The following is a 17024-nucleotide window of genomic DNA, read 5'->3' as shown; positions in this document are numbered from 1 at the left end:
ATTTTCTATTTTACTGTAGAGTTAATTTTTAAAAATTACTTATGTTTTGAAAGGTGTACTACATTCTTAAATATTAGTTTTTTAAGCCCAGAGGTCAAAAGTGTTGATGTGCTATTCATTTTTATTATTATGAGAATCAGTGAGGAAATAAGGTTAATTGAATGATAATTTGCTTTATTGGCACTTTCTTAAGAATGTACTGATTCTGTATATAGGATTCTTGTCATAAAATTTTTTTTCAGGGTTTATTTATACTTATGTTAAGCTTATTTTTTACTTTTTAGAATGGCTTTCAATATAATGCAATTTAAAATTATATTTGCAAAAGCGATTTTTGGAGTAAGTACAAATTTCATTTATAAACTTGTCTGTCATAAATTGCAATCTTTTAATTTAGGAAGTGGAAAAGTATAGAACTGAATATAATAAACTCCGCTATGAACATACATTTCTTAAATCAGAATTTGAACACCAGAAAGAAGAATTTGCACGTCTTCTACAAGAAGAAAAAATAAAATGTGAATCAGAGGTGAGTGACTATACTAGTTTAAGTTATTATCCTTCTAGACAGTAAAATTTTGTTTTTTGTAAATCCAAGTTAGAGTTGATTGCATAATTAAGTTTCATTAATTAATGGTGAAGTATTTGGCATGATTTTCATCTGCTCTGTAGTAACAGTTTTGTGTGTGTGAACATTCTTTTTGGCTATTAGATTTTCCTCTTTTTTTCCTCCTTTATTTTGCCCCAGTCAATGCACATAGACAGTCCCTTTTCTCCCATAGCCACAGAGACAGACTTCTTTTAACAAATATAGTTTGTTTATATCATTTTTTATGTGTCACTGTCCCCCTCTACTTTTTGGAACCAAACCACATCCAGGAGAGTCCCGACTGTCAGCCCATGTACCTTGTTTCTACTGAGAGAAATAAGGGATTTATACTTTATGGTGTGCCCATCACATTCAAGAAGTGAAATTTGTTCTTTCTGACATCTACAACTGCGGAATTTTCTTTCTGCTGCCTACAGCATGTTCCCCTACTCTATCACTATTGTTTGGGCAGCCTTTCTACTAATTTTGTGTTTTGTCTCCTAATTTTGCCAAAAACGAGATAATGTGTTTATCATTCTTTATGTAGTTTTTACATGATTTTTTTCAGGATGGAAAGAAATACCAATTTTGTCCTGCTATATTCAAATAAGATAATGCTGGTTGAATTTGTTAAAAAAAAAAAAAAAAAGTTTGGTATCTGCAATTATGTGAAACATTCTGTGTACAAACACATCTGCATTATGTATTTATTTTGTTGTCTTTATTTGGAATTAAGAATTAGAATATACTCACCTTCCTTAACCAATTTCTAACTGGATCAAACTGATCTTTTTTTTTTTTTTTTAATTTTTTTTTTTTCAACGTTTATTTATTTTTTTTGGGACAGAGAGAGACAGAGCATGAACGGGGGAGGGGCAGAGAGAGAGGGAGACACAGAATCGGAAACAGGCTCCAGGCTCTGAGCCATCAGCCCAGAGCCTGACGCGGGGCTCGAACTCACGGACCGCGAGATCGTGACCTGGCTGAAGTCGGACGCTTAACCGACTGCACCACCCAGGCGCCCCCAAACTGATCTATTTTTAATCAATGAGCATACTGTTCCATGATTGTTTGATGTGTAAGAAGCTCTATGAACATTGGATCGTTTGAGTCCACTGATGATACAGTACTAGAAAACTATAAATACTTATATAATAGCCTTTTTTATTAAAAAATTCTTTACAACTTTAAATGCTTTGTTCACATATAATCTTACTTTTGTTATAATAGTGAGATAGGACAGGACTGTATTATTTTATCCATTTAAAGTGAGGACACTTGAAGGGTGCCTGGCTGGCCTAGTCAGTAGAGCATGCGACTAAATAATAAAATCTAAAATAATAAATCTAAAATCTAAAATAAGAAAATCTAAAAAAAAAAAAGGACACTTGAAGCACAAGATAAGCAACTTGAGCAAAGTCTCATAGAAGGTCAACAGCCAAGTTTACAGTAGAGCTCAGGCACCCCAACTATCAGCCCAGTTTTTAAAGTTTGAAATTACCAGTGATTTGAAGTTGACAAACCAATTAGGAGCCATCCACCAACTAATTTTGTCAAGAGATCTGTCAATCTATACTCCTTATGATGATGAAAAGTTTTGCATCTGTAATTTTGACAGACCTAAAGGAATTACATTTAAAAATTTTCTTGTGGAAAATAGGAATTAAAGATTTCCAGCCTAAAATGTAGGTTTAGTGTATTGAAGAGTAACCACTGAGGTTAAGGATACTGGTGCTTTATGTTATACTCTGCATTTCAAATCTAATATTGATGTTTATCTGGTAGTGATTATTTATAGTCTCTATTTTCTTAGTTTTATTGTTTTTCTAAAGAATGAAACCTGCATCTGAAATCTGATGACTAATCTAGTTTTCACCCTTGAAAGATCAAATAATATTCACTAAAATTTTCAAGGGGTCGGTGGTGTCATTAATTTTCCTAGTTTAAATGTCTTAGGACATTGTTAGAAATCTGAAGATAAACAGCTAGCTTAGAAGCCATAATTAACAGAGACTAGAAGAGTAAAACTTTCCAATAAGACCAAAGTACTTTCTACTTCCCAATTGATTATTGAGGGACAGTATTAATTAGTGGATAATTGGATATGCTCTTTCATTCCATCACTTTATACTCCAGTTTCTATATACAAGAATAGTAAAACCTAGTGATATGATTGTAGATCAGGAGACAGGAGTAAAACTTCAAAGTGAAGACGACTCTTGCCATCTTCCAATTTTACAATTTAAACTGGCATAAAATATATTAGTTTGTACTAAAAATAATTGGCTTTTCTTGCGTTAATTAAGGATTCACACAGTACCTATGCATTTTCACTTCTACAGGTAAAAGAAGTGACTGAATATTCTTTACTGTGTTGGTGCTTATATGAATAGGAAGATTCTGTTAGTGTTTTCATGAGAAGGCCTCCTGTGATTCACATTTCCCTCATGATATTCTGAATTACAAAGAATGTATTAAAGTAGATGTCTTTATCTTATGAATAAGATAATGTCATGATTTTTCAATGCATTTGGCTGTAAGTACATACTAAGTCTGGACTACCTACAGATGCAATTCTGAAGTTGCCTATATAGGCATTGTTTAAAGTGATATGCTGTGTTTTCATTATGTTATTTTGTGTCTAATTTTATATTCTGCAAATAGTAATGAAGAACAATACAAAGGGTTTTAGGTACAGGTGATTATACTGGTTGACTGAAAGAGTGAAAGAAGCAAGAGTAATTCAGTGAGGAAGTATGATGTTGAGAGAGGGGCAGTGAGCACTGCATCATATAAAAAACTTTAGGGTGGCAATATACAATGACAGGTCCCTGAGATTTTTCCATCAGGCTCTCCAGACTGAGCTCTACCTTGGCTGTTATTGGGCTGATAAGATGCTCAATTTCCTGTGACAAAAAGAATTTTTCTGGGTCCCTATTACCACAGGCTATTTTTTTTCTTTTTTCTTTTTCTTTTTTGTTTTAAATCAAATTATTTTATTGTCAGTGTTAGATTTTCAGTGTAGTTTATAATAGCATTCACAATAATACCCTATGTTTCATTTTTGGCAGATTTATACAGTGTAGTCTTGGCTTTGGGAGTAGATTCCCGTGATTCATCACTTATATACAACACCCAGTGCTCATCCCGATAAGTGCCCTCCTCAGTGCCCATCTCTCATTTTCCCTGCTCAACCCCCCACCCCCATCAACCCTCAGTTTGTTCTCTATTTACGAGTCTCTTATGGTTTGCCTCCCTCTCTGTAACTTATTTTTCCTTCCCCTATGGTTTTCTATCAAGTTTCTCAAATTCCACATATGAGTAAAAAATAAGATATCTGTCTTTTTCTGACTTATTTCACTTAGCATAATACCTTCCAGTTCCATCCACATTAGATTTCATTCTTTTTCATTGCTGAGTAGTATTCCAGTGTGTGTGTGTGTGTGTGTGTGTGTGTGTGTGTGTGTACACACCACATCTCCTTTATCTATTCATCAGTTGATGGACATTTGGGCAATTTGGACATTGTTGAAAGCACTGGTATAAACATTGGGGTACATATGCCCCTATGAATCAGCACTCCTGTATCCATTGGGTAATACCTAGTGGTGCTATTGCTGGGTCATAGGGTAATTCTGTTTTTGATTTTTATAGGAATTCCACACTGTTTTCCAGAGTAGCTGCACCAGTTTACATTCCCACTGACAGTGCAAGAGGGTTCCTCTTTCTCCACATCCTTGCTAACATCTGTTGTTTCCTGAGTTGTTAATTTTAGCCACTCTGACTGGTGTGAGGCAGTATCTCAACATGATTTTGGTTTGTATTTCCCTGATAATGAGCAGTGATGAGCATCTTTTCATGTGTCTGTTAGCCATCTGGATATCTTCTTTGGAAAAGTGCCTATTCATGTCTTCTGCTCATTTCTTCACTGGATTATTTGTTTTTTGGGTGTTGAGTTTGGTAAGTTCTTTATACATTTTTGATACTAACCCTCTATCCAATATGTCATTTGCAATATCGTCTCCCATTCTTTTGGTTGCCTTTTAGTTTTATTGATTGTTTCCTTTGCTGTGCAGAAGCTTTTTATCTTGATGAGGTCCCAATAGTTCATTTTTGCCTTTATTTGCCTTGCCTTCAGAGGCATGTCTAGTAAGAAGTTGCTGCAGCCAAAGTCAAAGAGGTTGTTACCAGTTTTCTCCTCTAGGATTTTGATGCTTTCCTGTCTCACACTTAGGTCTTTCATCCATTTTGAGTTTATTTTTGTGTATGGTGTAAGAAAGTGGTCCAGTTTCATTCTTCTGCCTGTTGCTGTCCGGTTCTCCCAGCACCATTTGCTGAAGAGACTGTCTTTTTTCCATTGGATACTCATTCCTGCTTTGTGGAAGATTAGTTGGCCATACCTTTGTGGGTCCATTTCTGGGTTCTCTATTCTATTCCATTGGTCAATGTATCTGTTTTTGTACCAGTACCATACTGTCTTGATGATTGCAGCTTTGTAATATAGGCTAAAGTCCGGGATTGATGCCTCCAGCTTTGCTTTTTTTTTTTTTTTCAACATTACTTTGGCTATTCGGAGTCTTTTGTGGTTCCATACAAATTGTAGGATTGTTTGTTCTAGCTTGAGAAGAATGCTCTGCTATTTTGATTGGGATTGCATTGAATGTGTAGATTGCTTTGGGTAGTAGTATCGACATTTTAACAATATTTGTTCTTCCAATCCATGAGCATGGAATGTTTTTCCATTTCTTTGTGTCTTCTTCAATTTTTTTCGTAAGCTTTCTATAGTTTTCAGCATACAGATCTTTTATCTTTTTGGTTAGGTTTCTTCCTAGGTATTTTATGGTTTTTGGTGTACTTGTAAATGGGATCGATTTCATGATAGCTCTTTCTGTTGCTTCATTATTGGTGTATAGAAATGAAACTAATTTCTGTACAATTGATTTTATATCCTGCGACTTGACTATATTCAGTATCAGTTCTAGCAATTTTTTGGTGGTGTCTTTCGGGTTTTCCATTTAGAGTATCATGTCATATATGAAAAGTGAAAGTTTGATTTCTTTGCCAATTTGGATGCCATTTATTTCATTTTGTTGTCTGATTGCTGAGACTAGCACTTCCAACACTACATTAAACAACAGTGGTAAGAGGGGACATCCCTGTCGTGTTCCTGATCTCAGGGGGAAAGCTTTCAGTTTTTCCCCATCGAGGATATTATCTGTGGGCACTTCATATATGGCTTTTATGATGTTAAGGTATGTTCCTTCTATCCTGACTTTCTTGAGAGTTTTTATTAATTCTCGATAAAATTGTTGAATTTGATTTGCTAGTATCTTGTTGAGAATTTTTACACCCATGTTCATCAGGGATATTGACCTGTAGTTCTTTTTAATGGGGTCTTTGAGAATGAAGGTAATGCTGGCTTCAGAGAATGAGTCTGGAGGCTTTCCTTCTGTTTCTATCTTTTGGAACAGCTTGAGAAGAATAGGTATTAACTCTGCTTTAAATGTCTGGTAGAATTCCCCTGGGAAGCAATCTGACCCAGGACTCTCTATTTGTTGGAAGATTTTTGATAACCAGTTCAACTTCTTTGCTGATTATGGGTCTGTTCAAATTTTCTATTTCTTCCCATTTGAGTTTTGGTAGTGTGTGAGTGCCTAGGAATTTGTCCATTTCTTCCAGATTGTCTAGTTTGTTGGCATATAATTTTTCATAGTATTCTCTAATAATTGTATTTCTGTGGTGTTGGGTCTGATCTCTCCTTTTTCATTCATGATTTTATCTGTTTGGGTCATCACTCTTTGTGAGAAGTCTGGCTAGGGGTTTATCAATTTTGTTTATTCTTTCAAAGAACCAGCTCTCAGATTCATTGATCTGTTCTGTTTTTTTGGATTCTATATATTTTTAATTTCTGCTCTAATCTTTATTATTTCTCTTCTTCTGCTGGCTTTGGGTTTTCTTAGCTGCTCTGTTTCTAGTTCTTTTAGATGTGAGGTTAGATTCTGTGTTGGGATCTTTCTTGCTTCTTGAGATAGGTCTGGATTGCAATGTATTTTCCTCTTAGGACTGCCTTTGCTGCATCCCAAAGGGTTTGGACTCTTGTGTTATTTTCATTTGCTTCCATATATTTTATAATTTCTTTAATTTCCTGGTTGACCCATTCATTCTTTAGTAGGATGTTCTGTAACCCCCATGTATTTGGAGGCTCTCCAAATTTTTTCTTTGGTGGATTTCAAGTTTCATAGCATTGTGATCTGAAAATATGCATGGTATGATCTCAGTCCTTTTATATTTGTTGAAGGCTGTTTTGTGACCCAGTATGTGATCTGTTTTGGAGAATGTTCCATGTGCACTTGAGAAGAATGTGTATTCTGCTGCTTTTGGATGAAAAGTTCTGAATATATCTGTTAAGTCCATCTGGTCCAGTGTATCATTCAAGACTATTGTTTCCTTATTGATTTCTTGCCTAGATGATCTGTCTAGTGCTATAATTGGAGTACTAAAGTCACCTACAATTACAACAGTATTATCAATACGTTTGCTTATGTTTGTGATTTATATATTTGGGGTTTCCACATTGGGGGCATAAACATTTACAATTGTTAGCTTTTCTTGATGGATAGACCCCTTAATTATGATATAATGCCCTTCTTCATCTCTTGTTAGTCTTTGGTTTAAAATCTAGTTTGTCTGATATAAGTATGGCTACTCTGGGTTTCTTTTGACATCCAGTAGCATTTTCCATCCCCTCACTTTGAATATTTACGTGTCCTCAGGTCTAAAATGAGTCTCTAACGGGTAGCATATAGATGGATCTTGTTTGTTTTTTTTTTAATCTGTTTTGATACCCTGTGTCTTTTGATTGGGTCATTTAGTCCATTTACATTCAGAGTGATTATTGACAGTTAGGGATTTAGTGTCATTGTGTTATCTGTAGGTTTTTGTGCCTGTAGTGATGTCTCTGGTCCTTTGTGATCTTTGCTACTTTCCACTCACAGAGTTCCCCTCAGGATCTCCTGCAGGGCTGGTTTAGTAGTCATGAACTCCTTTAGTTTTTGTTTGTCTGGGAAAGCTTTTATCTCTCCTATTCTGAATGACAGCCTTGCTGGATAAAGGATTCTTGGCTGCATATTTTTCCTATTTAGTGCATTGAATATTTCCTGCCACTCCCTTCTGGCCTGCCAAGTTTCAGTGGACAGGTTTGCTATTACCCTTATGTGTCTACCCTTGTAGGTTAAGGCCCATTTGTCCCTAGCTGCTTTCAGAATTCTCCCTTTATCTTTGTATTTTGCCAGTTTCACTATGATATATTGGTGATCAGTTTTTGTTGATTTTGAAGGGAGTTCTTCGTGGCTTCTGGCCTTGGATGTCTGCTTCCTTCCTCAGATTAGGGAACTTCTCAGCTATAATTTGTTCAAATAAACTTTCTGCCCCCTTGTGTCTCTCTTCTTCTGGAACTTCTGTGATAGGGATATTACTACGTTTTCATTGAATCACTTAGGTCTCTAATTCTCCCCTTGTGGTCTAATAATTTCCTGTCCCTCTTTTTCTCAGCTTCATCATTTTCCATAATTTTATCTTCTACTTCACCTATTCTCCCCTCTGCTTCTTCCATCCTTGCTGTCACTGCATCTAGTTTATTTTGCATCTCATTTACAGCATTTTTTTCTTTTTTTTTCTTAATTTTTTAATGTTTGTTTATTTTTGAGAGAAAGAGAGTCAGATTCTGGAATACTGCCACCTCCTTCCCACAGTACTCAAGGGAAGGTATTGCTCTCTCCCAGAGCGCCCGCCTTTCTGCTGAGATCGCTACCGAGCCTCAGGGCTGGCTCCCCTCCCCGCAAGGCACACAAGCGTGCACATAGCTCTGGTCCGGAGAAAGTTGCACAACTCTGAAAACGCCCATCTTCACTCCTAAGCCTGTTTGCAAGGTAGAAACTGGCTCTCTCTTATTTATTTTTGAGAGAGAGAGACAGATTGTGAGTGGGGGAGGGGCAGAGAGCGAGGGAGACACAGAATTGGAAGCAGGCTCCAGGCTCTGAACTGTCAGCACAGAGCCCCACACTGGGCTCCAACTCAAGAACCATGGGATCATGACCTGAGTCGAAGTGGGATGCTTAACTGATTGAGCCACTTGGGTGCCCCCATTTACAGCATTTCTTAATTTTTTTTTTTTTAACATTTATTCATTTTTGAGAGTGAGAGAGACAGAGCACAAGTGGGGGAGGGGCCAAGAGAAGGAGACACAGAATCCGAAGTAGGCTCCAGGCTCCAAGCTGTCAGCACAGAGCCGGATGTGGGGCCCGAACTCCTGGACCACGAGATCATGACTTGAGCCGAAGTCAGACGCTCAACTGACTGAGCCACCCAGGCGCCCCTTTACAGCATTTCTTAATTCATCGTGACTACTTCTTAGGTCTTTTATTTCTGCAGCACTTGATTCTCTGCTGTCTTCTATGCTTTTTTCAAGCTGAGCTATTAGTCTTATGGCTATTATTCTAAATTCATGTTCACATATATTGTTTATATCTGTTTTTGAGCAACTCTCTGGCTGTTATTTCTTCCTGGAATTTTTTTTTTTTTGAGGAGAATTCTTTGGTTTCATCATTTTGGCTGGTTTTCTGTCTTTTACATGTTTTAATACCTTGTTGTGTGTCCTGCACCTGTGAGTACTACTATATTAAAAAGGGGTCATACACTGTCCAGGGCCTGGCACTTTAGGAAGTGTTTTTGGAGTGTGTTGCATGCACTTTGTTGTTGTGTCTCTGGTTGCTTGATCTCCCTTTTCATAGAGGTGGTTTTGACCTTCCGCCAGGTGTGCTTTGATTTGTTCGTTGAAGTAACCCTGGACAAAATGATAAAAGGGGTGGGGGGTTGAAGAGGCCTTATCCCATACAAAGAGAGAAATGAGAGGGGCAAGAAAAAAAGACCAGGTAGAGAATCAAAGAAACTGTAATGCTTAATTTAGAGAGAGAGAGAGGAAAATAAAGAAAAAGGAGATATGGAAAAGGTGTAAAAAGAATAGAGTAAAAATGCCTGACTAAACAAACAACCAGAACAGAGAAAGAAGAAGAAGAAAGAAATCATACATACAAATAAAAAGAATTGACCAAAAATCAGATTAGAAAATGCAAAACTGCAGGACAGTTGTCTGTCGGTGCTTTGGATCCGGTGGCTGTGCTGGTCTGGAGGAGAGGCTGTCTGCTTCTGTCAGTCTCACTCCATAGATAAGCAGTTACCAGGTATGGAGGGGCAGGGTTTGGTGTGAGCAGGTCCTGCCTCCACTGGGGTCTGCCGTCCTGTTCCCTGAAACCCCACCATGTTGGTGATGAGGAGAAAAATGACCACACCCCAGTTTCTCCTCCCCCGCCCAGATATCTCAAACCACGCTGTTCAGGCAGCCCTCCCAGAGCCGCACAGCCAGCTGGCTTGTCCTGGGCCACAGTCTTCTTTGCCTCCTAGGTGCTTGGCTGAGACTCAAACCTGATATCTTTAAGGATTCTGCTCTGCACGGGCCGGATTCTGAAATAGTGCCACTCTGCCCAGTCATCAAGGGGCCTCTGGCTGGCACCTGCAGGGTCTTTTGTCCTTGGAGGGGCAATATACCCCCTTCCTACAGTACTACTCAAGGGAAGGTACTGCTCTCTCCCAGTGCATCTCCCCTTTCCACTGAGATCACTATGGAGCCTCAGGGCTGGCATCCCTCCCTGCCATGTACACATAGCTCTGGTCCGGAGAAAGTCGCACAACTCTGAAAACTCCCATCTTCGCTCCTGAGGCTTTTGCAAGGTAGAAACTGGCTCTCTCCGGACCTTTTGTTCTCTGGTGCATGGTCTGGAGAGGTTTTTCTCTTGTCCAATTACAACCCCACACTTCCACACCCTTTCTCTTCCTTTTGTCTCTCCACCGAAGGGGTTTCCCCCACTCTGTGACTGAGACACTTGTTTTATCTCTCCCAGTTCGCAAACACACAGCTCTGTCCTACCAAGCTGTCTCTGTACACCTGTGGATAGGTTTTCATCAGTCTGTATCCTGGATTCCTGGAATTCCAAGTGTTCTGACTGCAATACTGCTGTATTTGAGGGAGGGGGGAAATTCTGGTTTCCCTACTTCTCTGCCTTCTTGACTCCTGGCCTCTTTTTTTTAAATGTTCATTTATTTATTTTGTGCATGCGAGAGAGAGTGAGTAGGGGAGGGGCAGAGAGAGAGAGAGAGGGAGAGAGGGAATCCCAAGCAAGCTCTGTGCTGTCAGTGTAGAGTCCCTGTGGGGCTCGATCTCACAAACCATGAAATCATGACCTGCGCTGAAATCAAGAGTTGGGCATCTAACCCACTGAGCCACCCAGGGTGCCCCCACAGGCTATTTTTTTTTCTTACAACACTGGTAGTACAGAACTGACAGTGATTTCCTCGTTTTGTTCTTTATCCTGACACATGTATCTTAAAACACTTCTTTTTTGTCCTGGTATGTTCTGAAGTCCTAGTTGGCCCATATGGCTCCTTTATCTAAAATATTCCAAGTTCTCTAACTTGCAGCCTTCTCAGATTACTATGAACCATGTTACAATAGGCAAAAATCTCCCAAATTAAAACTAAATTACCTCACAGTGGGAATTCTCTGGGATTGACTTTTGCAACATTTTAGAAGGGCTTTGTGAAATTTTACTCATTAAAATTCTCTGTGTGGATGCAGTTTAGAATATCTCAAAAACTAAACTTTTTATATCTAAAATTTTTAATGTTTAAGATGTTTATTTAATGTGACATTGAGAACTGACTGAACTGAACTGTGTGCCTTAGTGTTCTCATCTGTAGAATGGTGTTAACTGTAGTTCCTATCTCATGGAGCTGTGCGATTTAATAAATTACGACCTGTAAAGTGCTTAGATGAGTACCTAGTGCCTAGCACAGTAAATTCCAGCTATTGTCATCGTTTGAATTTGCATGTACTCACATCTTTTGAGTCCTTAGCATGCTGGAGTTTCAGTGTCAGGTCTGTACTTGAAAGCATGTAAATAGTGCCAAGGCATCTCTCATTTTACTTCCTGCGCCTCCCACCTTCATCTCACTCCTAGCACTCTGACTGCTCTGTTTGCAGGCACTCTGTGTCCTTACAGCATGTGTTTTGTTATCCCTATTCTCTTGTTCAGTCTGAGTAAAATTATTTAAAAAAAAATTTTTTTAATGTTTATTATTAGAGAGAGCAAGCAGGGGAGAGGCAGAGAGAGATGGAGACACAGAATCGGAAGCAGGCTTCAGGCTTTGAGCTGCCAGCGCAGAGCCTGGTGCGGGGCTCGAACCCACAGACTGCGAGATCATGACCCAGGCTGAAGTCGGCCGCCCAACCGACTGAGCCAACCAGGCACCCCAGAGTAAAATTATTTTTAAGACATAGTGAACATCAGCTCTTTTCCCTACAGTTCTTGAACCTCATTCCCTAATCTTTCTGTTACTGTGTCTGGAGGTAAGTACATAGTTCTGAGAATTGCTTTTTCCCTGTGACTATCTTTCTCTTACTAGGAGAAAGTAGGGGTATAAGGAAAGGAAACCATAATATCCAAAATTGGATTAAAATATGAACTTCAGATTTGTAAATAATTTAAGTGTTACTTTCTTAGTAAAAAAAATAAATGACAAAATGTTTTTGTATTCCATCACTAATTCGGGAAAAATTAATTCTAGTACATAAAGGGGAAGAGGAGAAACTTAGAATTGTAGAAATATAAAAAGGTGAACTAACTTGATTTTAAAAACTGAGATCTAAGAACCTGAAACATCATGTGCAAAATATTTACCATAATGCCTGACACAGTAAATGCTCAAATTAATGGTATTATTACTGTTAGTACCTGGCAACATTAATCATAGTACTAATTATCAAAATAAATGTAGCAGATATTTTAAAATAGATTTCAGATTTGTAAATGACAAACTGTAGAATTTGAAGAAGTGAAATACATAGAGGGAAGATGTAAATTCATACTTACTTTATTGAGAGTCATTTTATATACTTATTTGAATTCTGTCATATGTAGGAATTAGATAATCATTGTTCCCATTTTATAAGTGAGGAAACACTCATTTATGAGAAAACATTCATGAAGCAATGAGAGACTAGTCCAAGGTTATAAAGCTAGTAGGTGGTAGAACCATGATTCAGATCTAGGTAGTCTGGGAGTTTCTGGCCATAATAGGGACTGAATTTTTCTTAAGGCCTTCACTAAAAACTGACACAGAATATGGGAAACAGTGGTGTGCAGACTGGAAAGCATGTAGTACAAGGCAGTGATCCCTGAAGGAAGGAAAAAAATGAAATAATCTCTACAATTGGCCCATATTATGTCCATCAGAGTGGAAAGGCCTTAATGCATGGTGCATTGAGTAGAAGATTCAGAAGGGTTTTACTTCAGTAGTGAAGCCAAATTAGCCCCACACTAAAGGGTACTCTGGTTCTCCCTAACAAGTGTAAAAGCAAGGTCTAAAAGTATTAAACTATTTCTAAGTAACCTAAAAGCATAACACAATGAAGATTTTAAAGTATGTAAAGGAATCCAAAAGTATCTAGTACTGAAACAAACAAACAAAACCCCATAAAATTCACAATGTCTGACATCTAATAAAAAATGACTGGGCAGCCCAGATTGGTTCATAAGTTATGGGTTCCTAATAAAACATTTAAGGAAGAAATTATGTCAGGTCTCTGCAGTCTTTTACAGAAAATAAAGTCAGAGGTAATATTTCTTAACTCATTCTGAGAGGCCAGATACCTAATACCTAAACCAACCTAATATCTAAATCAAAGACAACAAAACAAAACAAAAACTATAGACCACTGTCTCTCATGAACAAAGATTTCAAGAATCCTGAACAAAATATTAACAAATCAAATACAATACTGTATAAAAAGAATAACACACTGGGAACAAGTATGTTTTTTTAAATTTTTTTAAATTTTTTAACGTTTATTTATTTCTGAGACAGAGAGAGGCAGAGCATGAGCAGGGGAGGGGCAGAGAGAGAGGGAGACGCAGAATCGGAAGCAGGCTCCAGGCTCAGAGCTGTCAGCACAGAGCCCCACACGGGGCTCGAACTCACAGACCGTGAGATCATGACCTGAGCCGAAGTCGGACGCTTAACCAACTGAGCCACCCAGGCGCCCCAACAAGTAGGTTTTATGCCAGCCATGGAAACCTGGCTGAACATTACAAAATGAATTAATGTAATTTGTCACATCAACAGGCCAAAAAAGAAAAATCAAATGATTGTATCAGTTGATGCAGAAAGAACATTTGACAGAATCCAGCATCCACTCATGATAAAAACTCTCAGCAAACTAGGAAGAGAGGGGAACTACCTTAACTTGTTAAAGAACATCTACAAAAACCCTATTGCTAACATCATACTTAATGATTAGAAACTTAGAGCTTTCCCACTGAGGAAACAATGAGGCAAGGATATCCTTTTACCACTCCTTTTCAGTACTGGGAGTCTTACTCAATACAGTAAGACAAGAAAAGAAAAGACTTACAAATTTGGTAGAAATAAAACTTTGCTCAATTATCTATGTAGAAAATCTGAAACAGTGAACAAAAAACTCTTGAAACTAGTAAGCAGTTACAGTGAAGTTGCAGGATAATGTACAAAAGACCATCACTTTCTGTGTAATAGGAATGATGAGGTAGAATTTGAAATGAAAAACACAGTATCACTTGTGTTAGCATCCCCCAAAGGGAAATATTTAGATACAAATCTGAAAAAAAATGTAGAAGATCTATATGAAGAAAACTACAAAACTGGTGAACAAAATTAAAGAACTACATAAATGGATAGTGGATAGGAAGACACTGTCAGCATGTCTGTTCTTCCCAACCTGGTCTATAAATTCAGTGCAATCCCAGTCAAAATGTCAGCAAGTTACTTTGTTGATCTCAACAAACTGCTCTTGAAGTGTATAGAGAGAAACAAAAGACCCAAAATAGCCAACACAATATTAAAGAACAAGGTCAGAAGACTGACACTGTCTGACATCAGGATTTACTATAAAGCTGTTATAATTAAGACTATGTCCTACTGGCGGAAGAATAGACAAATAGATCCATAGAACAGACCAGAGAGTCTAGATACAGACCCATACAGATAGAGCCATTTGGTCTTTGATAAGGAAGAAAAGGCAGAATGGAGAAAAAGTCTTTTCAACAAGTGGTACTAAAACAACTGTAAATGCACATGCAAAAAAAAAAAAAAAATCTAGACACAGACCATACACCTTTCACAAAAGTAACTAAAAGTAGTTCTACTTTTAGACCTAAATATAAAACTTAAAATTATCAAACTACCAGAGGATAACATAGGGGAAAACTTAGATGACCTTAGGTTTGGTGATGACTTTTTAGATACAATACCAAAAAACATGATATATGAAAGGAGTAATTGGGAAGTTAGACTTTATTAAAATTAAAACATCTGTGAAAGACATTGTAAGGAAATTAAGAAGAGAAGCCATTGACTGGTAGAAAATATTTGCTAAAGGAACACATGATAAAGGACTGTTATTCAGATTATACCAAGGATTAATAAAACTCCACAATAAGAAAAAAACCTAGTTTAAAAATAGGCCAAGCACTTTAATAGACCTTTCACTGGAGAAGATATATACATGCAAAATAAGTGTATGAAAAGTTGTTAAACAATGTATGTTATTAGCGAATTGCAAATTAAAACAAGATACCACAAGACACTCATGAGAATGGCCAGATCCAAAACGCTGGTGATACTAATTGCTGGTGACAATGTGGAGCAAAAGGACTTGCCAGCATTACTGGTGGGAATGCAAAATGGTACAGCAACTTTAGAAGACAGTTTGACAGTTTCTTACAAAACTAAACATAATCTTACCGTGAGTTGCAGCAGCCATTCTTCTTGATATTTACTTAAAAGAATTGAGAATTTATTTCTGTACAACCACCTGTGCACAGTTGTTTCTAGCAGCTTTATTCCTACTTGCCAAAACTGCAAAGCAATGGATATGTCCTTCAGTAGGTGAATGGTTAAATGAACTGTGGTACATCCGGACGTGAACAGATATGGAGGAACCTTTATTACATATTACTAAGTGAAAGGAGCCAATCTGAAGAGGCTGTATATACTGTAGTATTCCAAATATATGACATTAAGGAAAAGGGAAAACTATGGAGACATTAAAAATATCATTGGTTGCCAGCGATTAGGGGAGAGGGAGGGATGAACAGGTGGAACACAGAGCATTTTTAGAACAGTGACACTATTCTGTGTGATATTAAAATGGTGGGTACATGCTAGTATACATTTGTCAGTATCCATAGAAGGTACCACACAGGAGTGAGCCCTAATGTAAACTATAAATTTTTGGTCGTAATGTGTATTACTATATGTTTGTGAGTAGTAACAAATCTACTCCTCTGATGTGAGATGCTGATAGTGGTGGAGGCTGTGGGTATGTGGGGGTAGGGACATATGGGGACTCTCTCTGTATTTTCTGCTTAGTTTTGATGTAAACCTAAAACTGCTCTAAAATGCAAAGACCTTTTTTTTTTTTTATAAAGACTTTTAAAAAAAAGTTTCAGTGTAATTAAATTACAGTGTTATATTAGTTTAAATGTACAATATAGTGATTCAGCAATTCTGTATATCACTCAGTGGTCATCATGATAAGTGTACTTTTAATCTCCTTTACCTATTTTACCCCCCCCCCCACCTCCCCTCTGGTAACCTCCAGTTCTCTGTAGTTAAGAGTCTATTTTTTTTTTGTCTCTTTTCTTCTTGTTCATTTGTTTTGTTTCTTAAATTCCACATATGAGTGAAATCATATGGTATTTGTCTTTCTCTGACTTATTTCACTTAGCATTGTACCCTCTGGATCCATCCATGTTGCTGCAAATGACACTATTTCATTCTTTTTTATGACTGAGTAAGACTCCATTGTGTGTGTGTGTGTGTGTGTGTGTGTGTGTGTGTGTGTGTGTGTATACACATGAAATCGTCTTCATTCATACATCAATGGACACTTGGGTTGCTTTCATAATTTGGTTATTGTAAATAATGCTGCAATAAACATAGGGGCTCATATATCTTTTCAAATTAGTGTTTTCATATTCTTTGGGTACATATCCAGTAGTGCTGTCACTGGATCGTATGGTAATTCTGTTTTTAATTTTTTGAGGAACCACCATACTGTTTTCCACAGTGGCTGCACCGGTTTGCATTCCTGCTGACAGTGCTTGAGGGTTCCTTTTTTCTACATCCTCACCAACATTTGTGTCTTCATGTTTTTAATTTTAGCCATTCTAACAGGTGTGAGGTGGTATCTCACTGTGGTTTTGATTTGCATTCCCTAATGATGAATGATGTTGAGCATCTTTTCATGTGTCTGTTGGATATCTGTATGTCTTCTTTGGAGAAA

General features: G+C 37.5%; 1 protein-coding gene across 3 annotated transcripts in view; it reads left to right on the top strand.

Annotated features, from left to right (window-relative positions):
* The window catches only part of CEP83 (centrosomal protein 83), a 122072-nt gene that overhangs the window by 47470 nt on the left and 57578 nt on the right, over positions 1-17024 (top strand). For all 3 annotated transcript variants that reach the window (XM_030323397.2, XM_030323398.1, XM_030323400.2), the window contains one exon: positions 398-529. In XM_030323397.2, the coding sequence (XP_030179257.1) occupies positions 398-529 (132 nt within the window). The remainder of the gene's footprint in view (positions 1-397; positions 530-17024) is intronic.

The sequence above is a fragment of the Lynx canadensis genome, chromosome B4, assembly GCF_007474595.2.
Source record: "Lynx canadensis isolate LIC74 chromosome B4, mLynCan4.pri.v2, whole genome shotgun sequence".
Lineage (NCBI taxonomy): Eukaryota > Metazoa > Chordata > Mammalia > Carnivora > Felidae > Lynx > Lynx canadensis.
This window is presented reverse-complemented; position numbering and strand designations above follow the sequence as displayed.